This window comes from Diceros bicornis, chromosome 8 (genome assembly GCF_020826845.1).
Source record: "Diceros bicornis minor isolate mBicDic1 chromosome 8, mDicBic1.mat.cur, whole genome shotgun sequence".
NCBI classification, from domain to species: Eukaryota; Metazoa; Chordata; class Mammalia; order Perissodactyla; family Rhinocerotidae; genus Diceros; species Diceros bicornis.
The window spans coordinates 53,603,692-53,626,899 of record NC_080747.1 but is presented as its reverse complement, the minus strand read 5'-3'; the positions used below and the strand labels follow the sequence as shown (position 1 = coordinate 53,626,899).

Sequence of the window (23,208 nt, the reverse complement as noted above, 5' to 3'; positions counted from 1 at the left end):
TTCCTTTTAAATATTTTTCAGTAATTTATGTATAAAAATCAGAAAAGCAAACAGCTTTTGAATGAGGGTGTGCTGGGCCTTCTTATCAAGTATTTAAGCTTTAGTGTATTGATTTTTCGATATATCTTTTGGCTCCTCAGACACTCTTGTTTCCTGATACTTGACTTATTTCCAGAGAAAATGTTGCTAAGTCTCCTGAGAGATGTGGAGCACTATTCCTGACATTTTGAAATATGTCTTTTAATAAAGCCAGGAATTTACTTAAAAGAATATTTCTTTAAGTATTTTTCAAATGGATTCTTGAGCTTAGAGTTTGAAGTATATATTATTGAATAATACAACTATGTATTAGACACAGTCCAGATACTTTGAGAGTTTAAATATTAATAGATAGTCATTACATTAAAGAACACACTATCAATAGGGCACACAAGACATACTTCCACAAAAATATCCATGAACTAAGAATGGCCAACCAAACTAATTGTTCTTAATTTTCTAATCTCTATAAGAGGAAAAACCATTATAATTTTATAATAGTTATTTTGATAGTCAGGCACTAATTTTAAATGATTAATACTAAAATACTCCATCTAGGAGGCCAATTCAGTTAATTGCCCAGACTACTTGGTAGATCCATCAGGAGTGACTCAGTTCTAGACACAGAAAAACTCTCTGATATTTCAGACCAAAATAGACAGGCTATTAGTAGGCAAGACCCCAACAGATTTTATTCAGTGGAGTTCTAAATTCACCGTGCCAATTTAGGTCCAATATACCTGGGACGAATCCTGAACTTCTGCCATACGCTCTCTTCATCATATCCTTGTCTTGACACTACTTGACTGAATTCTCAATCTGCTTCTCCATTTTAAATAGTTTTGTACAACTATCTCTATTTTAGCAATGTGTGGTTCTGCATTCTCATTCCCTGCTAAAACTGAAATTCTTCTCAGAAACTCAGCCCTTTAAGCTGGGGTCATAATAGCTAGGCTAGCTCTTGCCACCTCCCCATAAAATGGTTGGGGTCTTTTACCCATGGGATTGAATACCTGGAACTCAGACACTACAGTCCTGATTGATATCCAGCATCATCCCTCTGAGGTTGGAATACGTTTGTGTAATGGTTAATTTTGTGTGTCAACTCGACTGGGCCACAGGATGCCCAGATATCTGGTTAAACGTTATTTCTAGATGTGTCTGTGAGAATGTTTCCAGAAGACATTAGCATTTGAATTGGTGAACTGAATAAAGCTGATTGCCCTCCCCAAACTGGGTGGACATAACCCAATCCATTGAAGGCCTGCATAGAACCAAATGACAGAGGAAGGGTGAATTCTCTCTCTCTGCCTGACTGAAACACTGGTATTCTGCCCTCGGACTAAGATTTACACCACCAGCAGTCCAGTTCTCAGGCCCTTGGTCTTGGACTAGAATTACGCTACCAGCTTTACTGTGTCTCCAGCTTGCAGACGGCAGATCATGGAACTTCTCAGCCTCCATAATTGCCCATAAGTCAATTCCTCATAATAATTAAATAAATAGATAGATGAAAGATAGATAGGCAGGTTCTGTTTCTCTGGAGAACCCTGACTAATACAACCTGCCAGGGTAACACTGCCAATCACCATCAAGCCCAAATAAGCTCAAATTTGTTATGGCCTTTCGGGAACCCCACTTGCCTCACACACTCCTATGAGGTCAACCTTACCTACAGCTAGACCAACTCCCCTACCTCTTTTCAAGTATATCCTAGCTTCCTTTCATTTCCCAGGAACCCAAGCCTTTGAGGCCACTGCATCCCTCATGCCTACCTTGAGTGAATTATAACATAATCAAAATTAAGAGTGATGAGTTTTAGGTTAAAGAGTTTGTGCTTTGCTAAGTATAAAGAGTCCATTAAGATCTATTAAATCATGCAAGACACATAGTCAAAGCTTTGCTTTTTAAAATTTTATCTGATAATATTGTGAAAAATGAAATAGAGGAGAGAGTCTTTAAGCAGAGAGATCAACTAGGAAGAAATTACAATGGTCCAAGTGTGAAGAATTGAAAAACCTATTTATAATAGTAAAAATAATATTAGAAATAGTAAACATACATCAAAGAGATTACAATACGGAACTGACAGAATTTAACAATTGGATGTGAGGCACAATAGTGAGAGGAATTGAATACAACATACAAGTTTTAAGTCTGAGGAATTAGTGGGATGATAACTTCATAGAGAAATAGGAGACAATGGAGAAAGAGTAGAATACCAGTGGTTAGCTTATATTTTGAGTATGAGATAGAATATATATCTCCTGATAAAGTTATTTATCAACCATTTGAAAATAAAGGATTGGTCTTCTGAAGGAAGCTTGGGTCTAAAACCATAAATATAAGGGTCATTCCCATAAGGTGATAACGAAGTCCTGAAAAAGAATAAGATTGCAAAGAATATATAAAAATGAGAAGAGGGAAAAATCAAAGATACAATTTGGGGAAATATTTTTCTTCATCAAGAAGAAGGAAGAGGAGTCAGGATTTCAGATGATAAAAGAAAAAAATAGACAAAAAGTTAGTAGAAAAATAGTTTTATAAATAGTCAATAGGGGATCCATGACTTTACCTTCCAAGAAGATGGAGTGGATGTACTTTTCCCTATACTTCCCACTAAATACAACTAAAACCCATAGATATTATATATAAAACAAACTTATATATATAAGAAGAGCCTAGACTGGCTAGTGACCTCAGGGCCCAACAACATGGTGGTGAGTCCCATGGGTTTGCTTCATATATCCCAAAATTGGAGCTGCAGAAGCTAGCAACCCAAAAACTCCCAAAGGTGCAGGAAAATAAAAACCCCCACAGGCCATCCCAGTGGCGTAGTGGTTAGGTTGTCATGCTCCATTTCGGTGGCCCGGGGTTCATGGATTCAGATCCTTGGTGTGGACCTACATACCGCTCATCAAGCAATCCTGTGGCGGCATCCCATATACAAAATAGAGGAATACTGGCACAGATGTTAGCTCAGGACCATCTTCCTCAAGCAAAAAGGAAAATTGGCAAGATATGTTACCTCAGGGCCAATCTTCCTCAGAAAAAAAAAAAAAGCCCCCCTCAAAAACCTGCTCTCTCTCTAGGCAAAAGACCAGGAAAGGATCAGCATAGCAAGATAGAATACTTTTAGACAATAATTGCCTTACTCCAGCCAAAATACCACAGAAAAAACTATGGCCTTACCGCTACTCATGTTAGCAAAGGCTGAGTGGGGACCCTATGCTTCCACCCTTGCTAGGCTCTAATAAAACTATGACAGGTCTTGTATGCTGAAAACTACACAACACTGATGAAAGACAAGAAAGAAGATCTAAATAAATCGAGAGAAAAATCATCTTTATGGATTAGAAGACTCAACTTCATAAAGATGTCAGTTATCCCCAAATTGATATACAGAATTATATCTTTTAGAAAAAAATGTAAGAGAAAATCTTTGGCATCTAGGGCTAGGCAGAGTTCTTAGATTTGACACCAAAAGCATGATACATAAGAGGAAAAACTGATAAAGAGGACTCCATCAAAATTAAAATTTTCGTTCTGTGAAATTTCATCCTATTAAGAGGAGGAAAAGATAAGCTACAGACTGGGAAAAAATATTTGCACACCACATATCAAAGGACTAGTTCTCTTGACTATATAAAAAACTCTCAAAACTCAGTGAAAAAAACAAACAATCCATTTAGAAAACGGGGAAAAGATGTGAAGAGACATTTGACCAAAAAGAATATAAAGATGGCAAATAAGCACATAAACAGATGTTCAATATCATTAGCAATTAGAGAAATAAAACTTAAAACTACAATGAGATACTGCTACACACTTATGAGAATGGCTAAAATAAAAAGTGATGACAAAATCAAAGGCTGGCAAGAATACAGAGAAACTGAAGCACTCATACATTGCCTGTGGGAATGTAAAATGGTATATCCACTCTGGAAAACAATTTGGTAGTTTCTTAAAAAATTAAACATGCAACTACCAGCAATTGCACTTCTAGGCATTATCTCAGACAAATGATGACGTGTGTTCTAACAAATCTTATACATGGGGCCAGCCCCGGTGGCCTAGTGGTTAAGTTCATCACGCTCCGCTTCAGCGGCCCAGGTTCAGTTCCCGGGTGCGGACCTACACCACTTGTCTATCAGTGGCCATGCTGTGACAGAGGCTCACGTAGAAAATAGAGGAAGATGGGGGCCCACCCCGTGGCCAAGTGGTGAAAGTTCTATGTGCCCCACTATGGTGGCCAGGGTTCACGGGTTTGGATCCCAAGCGCAGACCTACTCTACTCATCAGCCATGCTGTGGAGGCATACCACATACAAAATAGAGGAAGATTGGCATGGATGTACCAAAAAACAAAGAACAAGATAGAGGAAGATTGGCAAGAGATGTTAGCTCAGGGTGAATCTTCCTCAGCAAAAAAAAAAAAAAAAAAACTTATACATGAATGCTTATAGCAGCTTTATTCGTAATAGCCAAAAACTGAAAATAACCCAGATTTCCTTGAACAAGTAAATGGTTAAACTAACTTGGGTACATCATAACCATGGAATACTATGCAGCAATAAAGATAACTTGGATGAATCTCTAGAGAACTACACTAAGTAAAAGAAGCCAATCCAAAAAGGTACATACTGTCTGATTCTATTTATATGAATTTATGACATTCTTTTTTTTTTTAATTTTTATTTATTTATTTTTTCCCCCAAAGCCCCAGTAGATAGTTGTATGTCATAGCTGCACATCCTTCTAGTTGCTGTATAGGGGACGCGGCCTCAGCATGGCCGGACAAGCGGTGCGTCGGTGCACGCCAGGGATCCGAACCCGGGCTGCCAGCAGCGGAGCACGCGCACTTAACCGCTAAGCCACGGGGCCGGCCCTATGACATTCTTGAAATGACAAAATTATAGAATGGGAGAACAGGTTAGTGGTTGCCAGAGATTAAGGAGGGAATAAGATGGGAGGAAGCAGATGTGGCTATAAAAGGGCAACATGACGAATCCTTCTGGTGATGGAAATGCTCTGTATTTTAGCATCAATGTCAATATCCTGGTTATGAAATTGTACTATAGTTTTGAAGATGTTACCTTTACAACATCTTTGTAAGATATTACCTTTGGGGGAAATTGGGTAAAGGGTACATAAATATTATTTATTATAACTACATCTGAATCTACCATTATCTCATAATAAAATGTTGAATTTTTTAAAATTTCACTATAAAAAACACATACATACACATTTCTTGGGATTACATCTTAGACGTCCTGAGTTTGGCTCCTTATCCCTCATGGTCCTAGATCTCTGAGTTACTGTCATAACAAATATTATTTAAATGACTCATAGTGTGAGTTTTTTTAAATGTTTTTGTGAAATTTAGAAATCCTTTTAAGACTCATAAAAACTACCATTATGGAGTTACTCTTATGAAAATATAATAATGGTATTTTATCTTCCATTCCAGCAGCCTGAAATCTTTTGACATTCACAAACACTTTATATAAGATTGTAAAGATACTAAAGCTATCAGGCAAAACCACTTTAAATCTTCTTTTATATTAGTGATAAATTACATACGACTGTTTCTTTCCTGCTTCTCTTGTAATACTAAATGCCAATTTTAATGATTTTTTCCCCTTAGAGTGATTTTTGTTTCTGATAAGATATGCATCCAAGAGCTTTTATTAAAGCTCATAATGTGGAAAAAAATCAATGAGGGACAAGAAAAGGCATTCAAAATATTAATAGCTCTTTTTTAAAAAGAAAGAAATACCTTTACCAAGTCTGTCAACTCAGGCCAGGTAGAAATTTAAACCTAAAGATTTCAGAAATTTCTTCCAAACCAGCTTTTCCATTCATTGTACCCTTCATATTCTTTGTCTCTTATGTAGAATTTCCAAAGAAACACACAAGAATCCTATGTGTTCTGAGCAAGAATAGTTGTGGTTTGTGTTTAATGACAGCTTATTTGTGCAATTTCAAAAACCATGTAACTGTCAAGGATTTACACATAAGTATTACATAAAACAAGTCTATAAGTTCTGTTATGGTTATAATTGGGTCTTTTAATCACTGCCTGAATATTTTTATTTTTCAGTATTTTTTTTCAAATATATATAGTTCCCAGAAGAAATTCCTTTTTTTCTTTACTATAGGAAAGATATATTTAAAACAAGCAACTTGACATTAGTTCCAGAGAAAAAATTTAATTCATTCAGAATGAACAAGTGAATACTACCAGGTGCTGGTTATTTTGCATCAAAAACTACTACATGCAAACCGAAAAGGGAACATGAAGGTTAGGAATTATCTGAAAAGAGGGAGTTAAGAAGGAAAGCTTCTTGGAGAAGCTACCTGTTAATATGGATCTTAAAGAAAGTAATGGGGGCCGGCCCCGTGGCTTAGCGGTTAAGTGCGCGTGCTCCGCTGCTGGCGGCCCGGGTTCGGATCCCTGGCGCGCACCGACGCACCGCTTGTCCGGCCATGCTGAGGCTGCGTCCCACATACAGCAACTAGAAGGTTGTACAGCTATGACATACAACTATCTACTGGGGCTTTGGGGGGAAAAAATAAATAAATAAAATCTTTAAAAAAAAAAAAAAGAAAGAAAGTAATGGATGTGAACTGAAAGGAATCCCCAAAGTGTTCTCTGCTGGATGAAACACCAGAGCTGTGCCATCAAAATGCAGACCTTCACAAGACGTCTAGGTACCTGGGAGAGCCAAGATAGACACTTTCCAAACTGAAAGTGCTAAACCTAAATATTAACCTCCTGTCCAGCATGTGTCCTCAAAAGGACCCCTTAGAAACACAAGGATGGCATTTCAAAGCATAAGACAGATGTTATCACTTACATTATCCACTGCTCACTACATCACTGCAGCTGCCTAAATACACTTCTTGGTACATGTCTTGTTCTCTCTTCATTACAGTAGTCTTTTGTACTGCTTCCAAAGCTTAAAATCAACAATGGCTAAGTCATAGGACAAGCATATATAATATCCAAATCAAAATAGATATTTCTGACGTCATATTTCTTGAAATCTACATTAAAAAATTGGAGCACACAGTTCTACCTTAAAAACTACCACCTGGGGGCCAGCCCCATGGCGTGGCGGTTAAGTGCGTGCGCTCCACTGCTGGTAGCCTGGGTTCAGACCCCCAGCACGCACAGACGCATTGCTTGTCAGGCCATGCTGTGGCGGCGTCCCACATAAAGTGGAGGAAGATGGGCACGATGTTAGCTAAGGGCCAGTCTTCCTCAGCAAAAAGAGGAAGATTGGCATGGATGTTAGCTCAGGGCTGATGTTCCTCACAAAAAAATTAAAAACTACCACCTTCATATACAATTGGCTGTTTAATTAAGTTTAATTAATTTATATTTAAGTAATTAAATCTTAATAAAATATTTTTAAAATTTTGTCTTCAGAATCAAGATTGCAAACATATTGAGGATATGTACTGTGAAAAACTAATCCACATCACTCTGAGGAATGACAAATGATATGTAATATTTAACCACAGAGATCATTTTCAGTCTAATTAGAAACATAAAGAAAAGCAATTATTGAGGTTAAATGTGCAGCCAGGTGACTAATCAAAACCTGCAGTGAGTAAAGGATTCAGATTTTGTTCAACCACAATCCAAGTCACGCTCTGATCCTTTGCCTTTTTATGCAGACCAGTCATATTAATGCTCCAGTAGATTTTTTTTCTGGTGAAAATATTATGAATGAACTTCCATGGTGGAAGATGATCATTTCCATGTCATAAAACAATTTTATAGTAGTTACCTTCCTCAGTAAGTCCATGTACAATTTATAGTTTTAAAGTTTTCAGAAATCTACCACAGGAACATTTTTAAATATGCCATAAAATGCATTCTGTTAGGGAATTCAGCTTATTTCCTCTATGTTTTTAATGCTAGACTCCTAGGAAAACTATCTGAAAAGTAGGATTAATGAACTAATTTAGCATTTGGACTCATGTAAAGTAATAAATTCACCTAACTAGCATTAAAGCCCATGGTCTATGTAAAATGTATATTATAAATGTATCTACTCCTACTGTAAAATTCTTCCTTATACTTTAGTCATACAGCTTAGCTTTCATTATCATTATGTTTCAGACTTCTTTTTTTAAGGAATGAAATATTCCCTGGATATCAGACTTTTAGGGAGTCCTCATTCTTACCAGGGCATGCAAAATTGCATTTCTTACTCCCTAATCTCAGACAGACACCAAATATACAACAATGACAGATCCAAAAGCCCATTTAGATAGCGTCTAAGCATATTGTCTAATCTAATGTTCAATAGTGAGTGAATTATGCCTATTTTTCCCCCAATAAAATTAATTTCTTGACTCCTTCCCAAAAGAATATTTGTCAACAGCTATTCCTATTCTTCTGTCACCCTTCTATGCTAAGTGACTTTTCTTGGTGCACCCAATTTTCTATGCACACATCTGCCATAGGACTTATCACATAATATTATCTTCTTAGCTGTCCATTGCTTCCACTACACTCCGAATTCTTCAAGGGCAGGGTCCATTCTATTATTCTTTGATTCCTAGCCCATAGGAGAAGACCAAGGAACACTTGCTGAGCTGTTATTTAAAACTGCTTTGTCTTATTATGCTGTGATGAAATCCTCTTCTTGGCAGGGTCAGTGCCATTGTTTTTTGTCACTTCCCATATATGGTACTTTTATAAAGAGAGTATCTTAGGTTACAGTGTTGACTCCTTGATTCAGAGGTAATTCCACAGGAGTTCCAGCCATAAGTGTGAGCCAAGGGACTTAAAAGGAAGAAAACACAAACAGCCACAGTAATGACTCAGTCCAAAGGAGTGACAACTTAAGTCATTCTCTATTCATTGTACTTGTCTGTCTGCCACCCACCCAACTGATAGTTATTCTAGTAAGCTCTGGGATAATACAACTATTAAAAGTAAATTATAAGTCAAAAACAATTCTTCCCTTTAGCAAGTCATGCATCAATAAAGACAACTTCAAAGAAAGAAGAAATGTTCTGTGAACACGGTAGAGTTTCTAAATAATTAGTTCTTAAGGTGTAGGAATTAACATTTTTCCAGTCAAGTTAAAACAGTTTAATTATTTCTCAAAATCTTAATGTGGTTTGATATATTTTACCAACCACACAAAGCTCAAAATTAAACTCTAAAGGTATCAAATCAAACAAATATTAGCCTCTGGAAGGCAGCTATGAAAGATTAGATGGAAATACACCACCTTTCTGTTTAAGTAGGTGTGGCTCATATCTACTCATAGTTCATCTGACTGCTGAATTGCTCCTGCCTTTTTGTTCAGACAGGTTGACTCTGGGAAAGGATTCTTTTGTCTCCCTGATTTGTTGTGCAACCTAATGTAAGAGTGTGTGACTGTACTTGGCATATAGAGCTGGATACTCCCTCCTGGATTTATAGAAATCCAAGAGCAAAATAAAAATGAATCTACATTGGCATTTATAGTATTTAATTTATGGAGCAACTAGTAATTTCTTTTTGAAGAGAAACTCTTAGGTAGAAATGGCTAGCGGATTTACAGTTCTCTGCATCTGACATTTGGGACATAACTGTGACTCATTTGTTCACCCTCTCTTCACACACTTCCCACATGAATTGTACAAGTTTGCAATTCTGCAGGGATGTAGAGCCCATAGCAAAATTGTCTGGAGTAAATCGCATCCTATAATATACCCTAGATGTCTAGGAATGAGTAGACAATGTTAAAGTCTGCCTTATTACTAAAGTAAAATTTTTTTATCCAAAATAAATGGGAAATGGAATGGCATACTTAATTGAATGTTCTGAATAATTGAAATTCACCACACAAAGAGTATTAATTTTAAAAGGATCAAAATATAGCAAAATGCACTCAACACCAAAAAATGCCCTAAATATAACAATGTATGCACTTTCCTAGTTATTAGCATTATTTGTTATGATATATAGTTATTTGAGTGTCAGCCTGGTTTCCCAAAAAGCAGAGCCTGCTACAGAGATTTGCATGCCGTAGCTGATTTGAGAAAGAGTAAAGGAGAAGAGTAGGGAAAAGAGAAGGAGTAGGGCAGAAAGAGTAAAATGAGAATAGAGAGTTGGCCACACTAGGGGCAACTCAAGCTCCATCCCATGGGACCCTATGAATTATATTTCAGAACTGTGTTCCCTTGTGACCAAAGAGGGAAGCATCTGTCCATCAGCTCCCATCTTACACTGGCTCCAACAGAGTTAACTCCCACATTTCCTATCATCCATCTGGGAATGTCCACTGGGTCCTTCTGGCAGAAACTGAGAAGTCTTAGGTGCTGACTTGAGAAAGGCATCTGTCACGTTACTCCTAAGTAGATCCAAATCTGTGTGGAATTGGTCATCACATTGTGGCTGGACTAAGAGATGGGCCAAAAGTATTTAAAGTGCTAAAAGATATCAAATACACTCAATTATCTGGTGATTTGGATTCAAGATACGGTGAAAGATCACCTTTTTGTATATATTTGAGTACTTTCCAGAACCAAGACCTCTTTTTCAAATAACTTATAATAGTAAACCTGAGTCTTTTTAGAAACAGAAGAATGAATACTACGATTTTATTACACTATGCTAATTTATGAACATAGAAATTATATAGTCAAGATTGAATAAAATGATTATGTGTACAGAATAATGTGCTCCCAAAAACAAAATTATTAATAATATTAAAATAAAATGTGTTCATAAATGTAAATATTTTCATTTTCTTTTCTCTTGACTTTTAGACATTGCAATACCAACAGCAGAAAATCTTCTCAATACCTGTAAGTTCATTAACAAAGAGTTATTTTCTAGTGAAACTTGATTCCTTGGATGGCAAAAAGACCTCCACTTGACAGTCAATGTGGTGCTCACAAAGGTGTAATAGGAAGCCTACTTTTAGAAAGTTGTATGAAGGTGACTGAAGTTGGTCTTAAATTGACTGATATCATGGATTTAAAATGATGTACATATTATCATATGCCATAATGGCAGAGGGGATCTAGGAACAAGCAGTGATAATTAAGAATTTAGAGTCTAAAACCAGCTACACATCAGTTTTGAGCCCTAAATCTGCCACTTACCAACTTGCTGTATTTACACAGGTTATTTAACTGCTCAAACCCTCAATTCCAAGTCGTTGTGACAATAAAAGAGGGTAGCACAAGTAAAGTACTTACAAGAGTATCCAGATCATAATAAACACTCAATAGAGGTCACCTATTTGTATTTTCTATTCTATGAAAATTCCAGGCCTAGGAACTCACTGTGGAATTCTAACCCTACAAGCCAGATTTAGTCTGCTGAGAGGTCAGCTGCCTTACATGTGAGCAGCTTCCTGGTTGGCCATGGCATTCTGCTTCCGTTCTCCCCATAGCTGCCCTGGGAAATGTGATCCCCAGCGTTGCTGGAACCTGGAGCAGGCTGTCAGGAGAAGCACTGCTCTTATCTGGGGACAGAGACTGACTCGGGCAGCTGGATTAGAGGAATCACCTTCCAGAGCCAAGGTGACACTGACCCCGATGGCTCTCACTATCCTTCAGTCACAGCATAATTATTTCTGAGCAACCTGGGCAAAACTTAAAGACAAAGCTGTATTAGATTATTTTTCTCTCTGATATATTTTGACTGAACCATCCCTAGCAACTTAATAAAACATTTCAAAGTCAATTATTCCAGTTAAAAACTTTAGTAGTGATATAATCAAAATCCACAATTAGGAATTCATCAGGTTGGTAGAAGAGAGGTAATCAAGACAGGAATAAAAGCAGTGGTAAGAAAGAAATTAGCCAATTTGTCTATCCCCCAGCTGGAACACTAAACAACCACCCAGATCAGTGTTCCGAATTTGATTTGGCCTATCTGAGATTTTAATTGTAATTTAAATGAAAAGGGAGAAGGGAGAGGTAGGCAAGAAAAATCAAACAGGGTTGAAGCAAGACTAGAGTTTAGCAGGTATCATAAATTGTATTCAAGTGCAGTAATAGGTGGTGGGATGGAAGTTAGAAGGGTAGGGAGGCTGTAAGAGCTTGGTAGATTCCCTGATGTTTCTCAAAGTATCAGCTAGGGAGTCTTCATTATATTCCTTAAGTCCTTGAAATTTACCATACAACCTCTTTTGACATAACAAAAGCTACAAGGTGCCATGTAAGTCAGAGGTAATAACAAAGTAATACTGCAGAGGTGGCAGCTGAAAGCTTAACAGACACAATAATCATGAGTAAATGAGAAGTCATGGAAATTGATGCATGGATATAAATAAGATTAAAATACTAAGTAAAACCAGAAACAGGGAAATCAAGTCACCCAAGGGAATAGGGAGGAACTATTATACCTTTGCGTTCTGGATTATTTGCGTCCATGATAGGGAGTGGAAACAAAGAAGAAAAGAAAAGGGAGTTACATTCAGTGAGTCAATGTGCTATTCAATTCAAAAATAGCAACCACAAACAAAGGCTCTGCTTCGGTTTAGCGATTTTTATAAAGTGGATGCCTTAACAACCTGAGGTTTGGCTTGCATCAAAGATGCAATCTGGAATCTAGAACAATTGAGAATCAGAAGCAACATACAAATTTAAGAACTTCAGAGGGCTAGTGAAGGCCTCTTAAAAAGCCTGCGTGTCCCTCCCCTGTGCTTCTAATGCCTTTCCACTTTCAGGAAAGAATATCTCAAGATACATCTTGTCACATATAATTAACAACATCTCTGTGAAGTAACTGACCATCTAACCTTTCCAATTAATGTAAATGTTCTCATTCTTGATACAAATACCTTTCTCTAGCTCAGAGTTTCTCAACCTTAACACTACTAACATTTCGGGCCACATAATTCTTTGTTCCAGAGACAGTCCTGTGTGTTATAGGACTTTTAGCAGCCTCCCTGGCTTCTATCCACTACATACCAGTAGCCCCTTCCCCAATTATGTCAACCAAAAATGTCTCCAGGTATTGCCAAATTTCTCCTGGGGATGGGGTGGGGGGGTGTGCAAAACTGTCCTTAATTGAAAGCCACTGCTTTTAATCTATGCCCGCTGCATTGATTATGGCAAGTTTTCTTCACTCTCTAAATGCTTAGGAACATACCCATTTTAAAAAACAGTTTGCGGGCTGGCCCCGTGGCTTAGTGGTTAAATGCGTGCGCTCCGCTGCTGGCGGCCCGGGGTCGGATCCCGGGCGTGCACCGACGCGCGGCTTCTCCGGCCTCACGGCCGTGTCCCACATACAGCAACTAGAAGGATGTGCAGCTATGACATACAACTATCTACTGGGGCTTTGGGGGGGAAAATAAATAAATAAAATCTTTAAAAAAAAAAAGAAAACAGTTTGCAATCAAATATCATTTTTATTTCAAGATGTCTCATGGATTACACTCCATAGACTTCACTTCTACAAACGTTTATTGAGCTCCTTTTATGTGATAGGTTCTCTGCGGTAGGTTCTGGAGATACTTTTTTTAAAAAAAGATATGGTCCCTGCCCTCTAAAAATATTTATTAATTAGGCTGACAACCTCTAGTAAAAGATAGCAAAAATTGTTAAGGGACGAGCTCAGTGCTTTAGCTGGAGTAAGATAAGACAGTCAAGAGACTCAGAGAGAGAGTCAAACAAAATCACAATGAAGTTGTACTATTACTGCAGATTTGCCTTGAAGACTTAACAATCTAGCAGTTTCTCTGGATCTAAATTGACACTAGAGCACAGTCCTGATTCAGAGAAGCATATAACTTTGGGAAAGGGTTGGCTATCTTCATGTGTTAATTCCTTTCATCCAGGTATTATGTATTGGAACTTGAGTGTGAACACATTTCTGTCTACTCTGTCTCTCATCAATATCTCATTCACATTCACATTCATTCTCACTTTCTTATGAGTGTTTCATAGCAATCATTGCTTTAAACTACTGCTCACAAAATTAAAAAGCACACATTTCCCTATGCAACTTAGTAACTGGTTATGTCACTATTATATGCCAAATTCAAACATTTAATTCTTGACACACAGAGAGTGTATGTGAGCGATGAGGATGGGAGAGGAAGATGTCAATCTATTTTGAATGAATTCTTAGGAAATCTCATGTCAGCAGTAAATTAGTCCTAATTTCTCCAAGACTGTAAGTTTTTCCTCAGTTAATAGTTAACAGTGACACATATTATGGGGCATTTGTTTACTATAGCAATGCATTCATAAGCAATATCGATATCATTATATGCTAATGAACTCCATTTTGAGCAGGTTGTGGACAACGCACAATAACTCCCTCTGGCAACAAGATAGCAGGGGGCATGGATGCCCAGGAAGGGGAATGGCCCTGGCAAGCTAGCCTTCAACAGAACAACGTCCACCTATGTGGAGCCACTCTGATTAGTAACAGCTGGCTTGTCACTGCTGCTCACTGTTTCATAAAGTAAGCTCTGGGCCACATAAAGGCCTCAAAACCACTCAAGTACCTAAAAGTCTGATACATATCTTTCAAAAATATGGTCACACAGCTATGCCTCCAACTGTTCGATATTGTGAGGTATAGATCCTCAAAATTATTCAGTGGAATTATCAGTTTAAAAAAAACAGATATATTCAGGCTAGAGCAGGGTTTACCAAAAGTCACACTACTGATATTTCGGACCAAATAATTCTTTGTTGTGGGGTATATCCTGTGCATTATAGGATATTTAGCTGTATCCCTGGCCTCTACTGACCAAATGCCAGTAGTACCCCACAGGACTGAAAACGAAAAATGTATCCAGACACTACTACATGTCTCCTGCAAGACAAAATAGCCTTCAGTTGAGAATCCCTAAGCTAGATTCATTTAATTCAATTTTATAAAGAAACTATAAATCCCAAATTGAACACAGGTCTGCTATTTCTTTCTCATCATTATTACATTTTGTGTTATTTATTTAAGCATAAGTACTTGAATTCATCCTGCATCCTCCCATATATTTTATAGCCCTATTTGAAATGATTATTCTTTAAAGGATATATTATTGCATGAAAAGTTTGCTGTTTTTTTACCCAAAAGTTTTTATCCCTTTATTTGATGGTTCATTTCACTAATCTCTATTGGTTTTACGTAGCACTTACTGGTTTTATTTTTAAACAAAAATCCTTCTCAAACTTGAGAGTTTGAAAATGTTCCAGCAGCACTATTTTTCAGTGCTTAATATACAAACCCTTGATTAACAAATCATAGTAAAAGTCAGAAATATCTTTCTATTTATAGTTTTTAATGATTACAAAAGAGGACTAGACTACTTCCTTAACCTCCGTAAGTTTACTCTATCCCATATCCTTGCCCACTTTTTATCTTGTGTTGTCATATTTATTTTCTAAGTCCCCTTGAGTCTTTTCTGGACAAAATAAGGAATAAAGTGTAGTTTCCATAGGTTATCTTTTAAAATATAGCTTATTGAGTTATCCAAAGTCTATTCATGTTACTATTATTTTTGTTTTTTCTCTTACATATAGCTTCACTTTTATGTGCTTGTGCGTACTATGGAAATTCAAAATATATCTGTTTAACAAAGTTTGAGATATTAATTCCTACAACTCCAATATACAGGACTTTTAATAAATAAATTTATTTTCTTTAGGGACAGAGATCCCAAAGAATGGAAAGTTACTTTTGGGCTTCTTTTAAGTCATCCACAAACACAGCGAGGTGTCAAGGATATTATAATTCATGAAAACTACCATTACCCCGCACACGATAATGACATCGCTGTTGTACATCTGTCTTCACCAGTATTATATACAAGCAACATCCGAAGAGCATGTCTTCCGGAAGCTACTTATACATTCCCACCCAACTCAGATGTGGTGGTCACTGGATGGGGAACATTAAAGTCTGATGGTAAGTTCCTAACCTTCCTCCATGACATGGTTTGAGTTTTAGGAGTTAAAAAAAAACAACTCAGAATCAGAACTAAACCTAAGGGCCGGCCCCGTGGCTTGGTGGTTAAGTGCGCGCGCTCTGATGCTGGTGGCCCGGGTTCGGATCCCGGGTGTGCACCGAGGCACCACTTCTCCGTCCATCCTGAGGCCGAGTCCCACATACAGCAACTAGAAGAATGTGCAGCTATGACATACAACTATCTACTGGGGCTTTGGGGGGGGAAATAAATAAAATAAAATCTATAAAAAAAAAAATAAAAGAACTAAACCTAAGATATACTTTCTCTGGATCATTTTAAAGAGAATCATGTGCAATGGATTGAAAATTATCCTCAACAACATTCATACAGAAACTACAATTTTATAGAGCTGTTTACCATAATTTCCCTTAACAATGGCAGTTTTACAGAAATGTATTATTTGAATAAGTAATTCATTTCCTTCTATTTCATTCATTCATTTATTCATTCCGTAAATGTTTATTTTGATCACCACCTTTGTTCCAAGTACTGTCCCAGCTGGTTTGGATATGTTAATGAATAAAATTGGCAAATATTTCTGCCCTCATAAAGCTTAGCAAAGAAAGACAGATAATAATCATGAAATATAATAAATAAGTAGATTACACAACATGTTTCATGCAGGTAAGTATCATAGAAAAAATGAAGACCACAGAGGATTGAGTGCTTTTGATGGGGTAAAATGAGTAGCCCTCTGCAACAAGGCAAAACTTGAGCAAAGACTATCTAAACATGTGCATCCCTATGACCCCAAAAGTGTAAACATTTAGTGGCTATTTATGATTATAAATGTATTTGAAAGCAGAAAAAAATAAACCTAAAATTAATTCCAAGATTTAGAATTATAGTAATAAACAGCAGAAAAATCTAAAAATGATTATAAAATTATATGTTTCTGGAATATGAATTTTTCACTTTGTTTTTTAAGGCATAGATGTAATAAATATAAAATTCCAAAACAATTCAAAAGGAAAAAAATCCCATCACATATGGATAGACACAGCAAGTATTTCAAAAGATGGTCATTTTTAACAATAGCTTGGTGTGTTCATAACATTACTTCTTTGTTACTAAGAAAGGAGACAATTAAAGCTTAATTAAAACGTATGTTTTACATTGATTAAGAAATTGTACATAGTGTTAGATAATAATAATCTAGCCAGAGGGATTGATATTGACTTTAGTAAAAATTATACAACTTCCTCCCTTTAGGAATAAGTCCTAATATACTCCAAAAAGGATTAGTGAAGATCATAGATAATAAGACCTGCAACCATGAAAAGGTATATGGTGGTGTGATCACACCTGGAATGTTGTGCGCCGGGTTCCTGAAGGGAAATGTGGATGCCTGCCAGGTAAATCTGCCTATTCCATTTTCAGGAAGGGTTTTTTCTTGTAGTTTTTAATTTCCAATTAACCTGTTCAATTTTCTCAAAAGACTGGCAATTTTTAAAGGCTTAAGGATGTTTTATAGCTGAAGTAGCTAATTAAAATTATATTGCTATCTGATAGGTCTCATTAAAGTACTAAAATACTAAACTACCCTTATTGTTATAAGAAGCTGTGAGTGGGAGTGGGGAAGAGACTCAATTTGGAATAAGCAATAAAGAGATGAAATGGAATGTTGGTGACTTTAGCTCAACTGGCCCTCTTTCACTGAGAAACACTCAACTAGGTCCAACACCCTAAATATTTTATTTATTTAACAACACATATATAGCATTTCCATGTGCCAAGCACTGTTTTAAGCTCTTTACAAATATTAATTTATTCAAGTTATGACAATACTGTGATACATGTTTGTACTATTATAAACTCTATTTCTCAGATGAAGAGACTGAGACAAAGAGATCAAGTAATTTGTCTAAACTCACACAGGTATTAAGTGGCAGAACAGAGATTTAAACACAGGAAATTGGACTCCAGAGCCTACACTCCGAATGGTACCCTAAGCTGCCTTTCCTTATGTATAATATGCTTCAAACACCTCTGATGCTGTTTATGAGCAATAGTCCTAGAGCTAACAAAAGTACTTCTAGGGTTGGGGCCGGCCCGGTGGCACAAACGGTTAAGTGCGCGCGCTCCACTGCGGCGGCCCGGGGTTCGCCGGTTCGGATCCCGGGCGCGCACCAACGCACTGCTTGTCAGGCCATGCTGTGGCGGCGTCCCATATAAAGTAGAGGAAGATCGGCACGGATGTTAGCCCAGGGCCAGTCTTCCTCAGCAAAAAAGAGGGGGATTGGCATTGGATGTTAGCTCAGGGCTGGTCCTCCTCACAAAAAAAAAAAAAAAAAAAAAAAAGTACTTCTAGGGTTATCTAGGTAGGCAGAATCAGTAATAAATCCAGGAGGACCCTTATTTTATTCATTCTTTCTTTCATGTAATGATTATCTATTGATTACTATGTACCAGACCCTGTGCTAGGCGCAGGGGAGTTAAAAGTGAATAAAGCATTGTTCCTGCATTCTAGGGGCTAGAAGACATGCAAACAAGTACTTGCGATACATAATTATCATCTCTAATTACAGATTCCCTTCTTTTCTAGTGTCTCACTAAACGTAATCTCTGAAGTCATGACGAGCTTAAATCTCTGTTTCTCTCCATTTTCTCTCAGTCCATCACCCTCAGCCCCATGACTCTCTTCTAACCTTATGTAGCCTAGAACCCACGCTTTATTATTTCAACCACTCTACTGACAGCTCCCCCAATGACTACACCATCTTCCACTACCTCTATACCCATCCTAATAATCTCCAACCACAGAGCAATCTATCTACTTTATTTGCTTTTATATGTGAGCTGCTGAGCACAGCGAGAAGAAATCTTATAGCCTTGTAAACTGGGGTCATATAATCACAGCTGGGTCCTTAACACACTGTGGAATTCTTTAATGCGTCTTTTACGGTGCTATGTCAAACTGTCATTACATTGTCTGAATGTACCCCTCTATGCCCTTTTATTTCAAAACATATGACATTTCCTCCTACTGGACAAAAAATGAAAGCAATCATACCAGAACTCCTTTAATTTCTTTTCTACCTGATAGATTTATACTTATACATATCCTCACCTTCTAGGCTCAGGATGAACAAGTTTCTTCTATTCAAAGCTAATCTTCTACCTGAGTTTTTTATCCACTCTTTTTCCACCTACATAGGTATTTGAACTTTGCATTAATTTGAAACTTTCTCCCATATTTTCCAAATTGTCCCACTCTAATGGACTCTTCCACATATTCTGCAAACATTATTAGGTCTCTCTCTTGATGTATCCTACTCTCTCTTTCTTTTTCCCTTCTTGGTCAAATCTCTACAGAATAGTTTACCATCATTGTTCCACAATCTCAACTTATTCATTCTGACCCACTGCTTGCAGATTTTTTCCCTACCAGTCCACTGAAAGCATTCTAGCCAAGATTACTAATGATTGTCTAATTGCCAAATCCAATACATGCAGAGTAGAAGAGCACTGGAAGCAAGTGAGCTAGAGATAGTGGACTCTATTAAGATATTTTATCTGAGATAGTGAGGGCTTCAACTAAGACACAGTAGGAATGAAGAGCTAATAAGACAGTTGAGTGGACAAGATTGTTGGACTGATTAGATGTGAGGAAGAAGGTAAAGGAGGAATACATGCTAACTCCCATATTTCTCCCTGAGCAACTAGAGAAGATAGAAAGAGCAGGTTTGAAAAGGGTGAAAGTTCAGTTTGGTTGTGCTAAATTTGAAGTACCTGCAGAATAGCCAGGCAGATATGTCCAGTATAGCATTGGAAATAAAAACTTTGAGCTCAGAAAAGAGTTCTGGCTAGAGATATATACCTAAAAGTCATTGCCATCTGGGTGGTAGTTAAATTCATGAGCATGAATATAATTGCTCAGATAAAGTGTGTAAAATAAGAAGCTCCTAAAAGTAACAGAACTTGGGTATATGTGCTTTTAATGGGCTAACAGTAAGAGATTAAAAAGATCAGAAAAACAATAACAAATTGGAGTCACAGGAGTAAGAGATCAGAAAAAAAGGGAATAGTTAATAGTGACACATGCCATAGAGAAGTCAAGTAAGATAAATGCTGGAAAGAGTATCAAATTCAACAACTGTTTATTGGTAAAGTTTGAGAAGGGTGGATTGGTGGAAAGAAAAACTATTTAGAAATTGAGAATGGGATGAGAAAATGGAAATTTCAATATAGACGATTACTTTAAGTCACTTAGCTATGAAAAGAAGATAATTAGGGCAATAGAGGAGGTCTTAAGATCCAGAAAGGTTGTCATTTTTCAGGTAGGCAAGGCCACCTCCCCCCAAAAAAATCTATAAGTTTGGAGGGGAAAGACAGTTAAGAAAATGAAGACATATTAGGAGAACACAAACAAAAAAAGAGAAGGTTATTGATAGAACAAGTTTCTTGAACCAGAGAACGAATGGAGGGACTAGCCTTGGAAAGAACGACATACATCCATTTATCTGAAAAAGAAAGTAGATACAGATGTGGGCTGATATAGGTGAAATGGGAAGTCGAAAGAGACAAGGACAAGAAATGGAGAGACTGCTACCTGTTATTCTCTACTTACTCTATGAATTTGAAACTAAGCAAGACACTAGGTTCAGAGTGAGGGAACTGGATTTTTTAAAAATTGTGAAATGAGCCTTGCGCACCACTGGTGGGAATGTAAAATGGTGCAGCCTCCATGGAAAACAGCATGGTTGTTCCCCAAAAAAATTAAAAACAGATTGCCATATGATCCAGCAATTCCATTTCTGGGTAAATACCCAGAAGAATCGAAAGCAGGGACAAATAGATATGTGTGCATCCATGTTCATAGCAGCATTATTCACAAAAGCCAAAAGATAGAAGCAGCCCAAGTGCCCACTGATGGATAACTGGATAAACAAAATGTGTTATATACATAAAATAAAATATTATTCAGCCTTAAAAGTGAAGAAAATTTTGACACATGCTACAATATGGATGAACTCTGAAGACATTATGCTAAGTGAAACAAGCTGGTCACAAAAGGGCAAATACTGTATGACTCCACTCATATGAGGTACTTAGAGAGTCAAATTTTAGAGACAAAAAGTAGAATAGTGGTTGCCAGGAGCTGGGGAAATGGAACAATGGAGAGTTATTGTTTAATGGGTGTAGAGTTTCAGTTTTACAAGATGAAAAGAAGTTTTGGAGATGGATGGTGGTTATGATCACACAATATGAATATACTGAATGCCATTTAATTGTACACTGAAAAACGGTTAAAATGGTAAATTTATGTTATATATATTATACACAATTAAAAAATAATGATTATTTTCATTGTAAGATGAGAACAGTTTGGATTGGCTGCTCTTAAAAATGAGAAAGGAATATGACTAGGGACAAATAACTATTGGGAAGAGGTGTTAGTTTGAGGATGTAAATTTGTTTTTTTGTGTATTTTTTTAAAGATTTTATTTATTGTTTTTCCCCCCAAAGCCCCAGTAGATAGTTGTATGTCATAGCTGCACATCCTTCTAGTTGCTGTATGTGGGACGCGGCCTCAACATGGCTGGAGAAGCGGTGCGTCGGTGCGCGCCTGGGATCCAAACCCGGGCCGCCAGCAGCGGAGCGCGTGCACTTAACCGCTAAGCCACAGGGCCGGACCTGAGGATGTAAATTTGTAACATGATTTTTTTTTTCACTGTGTTTGGGTTGGCCCAGGTTATGGTGGGGAGGAAGGTATGAAGCTGAGAATCCTGTTGAAAGAGTAGTGGTATGGCTAAATTAGGAATATAGTCACATAAAGAAAGATGGGAAGTAGGAAGTAAGCTAATACACGAAGAGAAAAGGGAGGGGTTAAGAATTGGCATTCTTAATGAGGCTGAAGAGTAGATGCAAAGTGAAAAGTAGTGTAATGAGAAAACTGAAGGGATAGGTACATGTAATCATAATGCTGAATATGGCATTTCAGAGGTGGAGTAGTTCCAGATGATGACAAGGAGCGACCTGGAAATGTTTAATAAATATACAGATAGTTAGAATCAAGGAAACCAAGAGACTATAGTTTCATCCAATAGATGCTGAAATTATTCAGGATGATGGGAAGGATTAGAGCAAAGGAAAATACAGATGCCAAGGTGTTCCATCATTCTGGAAAAATGGCCTAAACATCAGTAGACGACAATCATAAGGAGTGTAGAGGGTAGTTTAGCCAAATTGCATAATTCTGAAAATTGAAGGGATGTTTACCCAAGAAGGGAAGAGCAATAGTCCAGTGTTGGTGGTAGGTAAATATAAACCTTCTTTTTCCCCAGCATCTGCATCAAAATAGGGGATTTGAGGGAGATAATCAGAGAATTCCTCAGCATACCGATGACTGCATAAGCAACAATACCTTCAATATTTCTTTTGGGTAATAATTGAGTTGAAATTTTTCATACATATTTTCCATTATTGTATTCTTATATCCAAAGACATATATTAATATCTTTTATTTAAATAAATTATTATAGAACACAAAAATATTCTAGACTGGAATCATTTTAATATTGAAATATCTAGGTTTTTTCCCTTCTTCTGTCTCTCCTCGTCTTTACTACAAAAGAGAAAAATTAACATTATTCACCTTAAATTATAGTAATTGTATATATATCCTCTTTTTTTCTAGGGTGACTCTGGTGGACCTCTAGTTGGTGCAGATTATAAAGGCACTTGGTTCCTTGCTGGTATTGTAAGCTGGGGAGATGAATGTGCTCTTCCAGACAAGCCTGGTGTCTACACTCGAGTAACATACTATCGAGACTGGATCATGTCCAAAACTGGTCTCTAGTGCAGAAGTTCTTTGTAGTTTAAACCTGAAGATTATATGCTTGTTAATTGTGTTTATAATTCCCAAACTACATTTAACTAAGAATTACTTGATGCATATTTAATGCTGCAAATTTAAACATACACAATTTTAGAACTATGAAAACTCTTTGTGTATTAGACGTTGAGAAGGGTTTAGTGAGAGTAATGGACCAGGACATACAATTTTCCTTTTTACCCCTTTCCAGACTGAAGGTAATTATATGAGTAAATATGGATTACAATTTACTAAAGAGGTCTTCTCTGCTGATTTGCAGATGCAGGTCCCTTGAGAAATCATAGAATAAGTTTTCAAATCAACTCCTCTGAGTGTATAAATAATCCCTGCTGACAAGCACATGAATTCCACATGATCAACATACTGGTAGGTTGTAGCC

The 23,208-nt window shown here is 37.1% G+C and overlaps 1 protein-coding gene across 1 annotated transcript in view; it reads left to right on the top strand.

Moving 5' to 3' along the window:
- LOC131409649 (transmembrane protease serine 11C-like) overlaps positions 1 to 22,793 on the top strand; it is a 62,343-nt gene extending 39,550 nt beyond the window's left edge. The window contains exons 6-10 of the mRNA XM_058547179.1: positions 10,824 to 10,862; positions 14,310 to 14,481; positions 15,671 to 15,930; positions 17,204 to 17,346; positions 22,632 to 22,793. Of these exons, the coding sequence (XP_058403162.1) occupies positions 10,824 to 10,862; positions 14,310 to 14,481; positions 15,671 to 15,930; positions 17,204 to 17,346; positions 22,632 to 22,793 (776 nt within the window). The remainder of the gene's footprint in view (positions 1 to 10,823; positions 10,863 to 14,309; positions 14,482 to 15,670; positions 15,931 to 17,203; positions 17,347 to 22,631) is intronic.
- Positions 22,794 to 23,208: the final 415 nt, after the last annotated feature.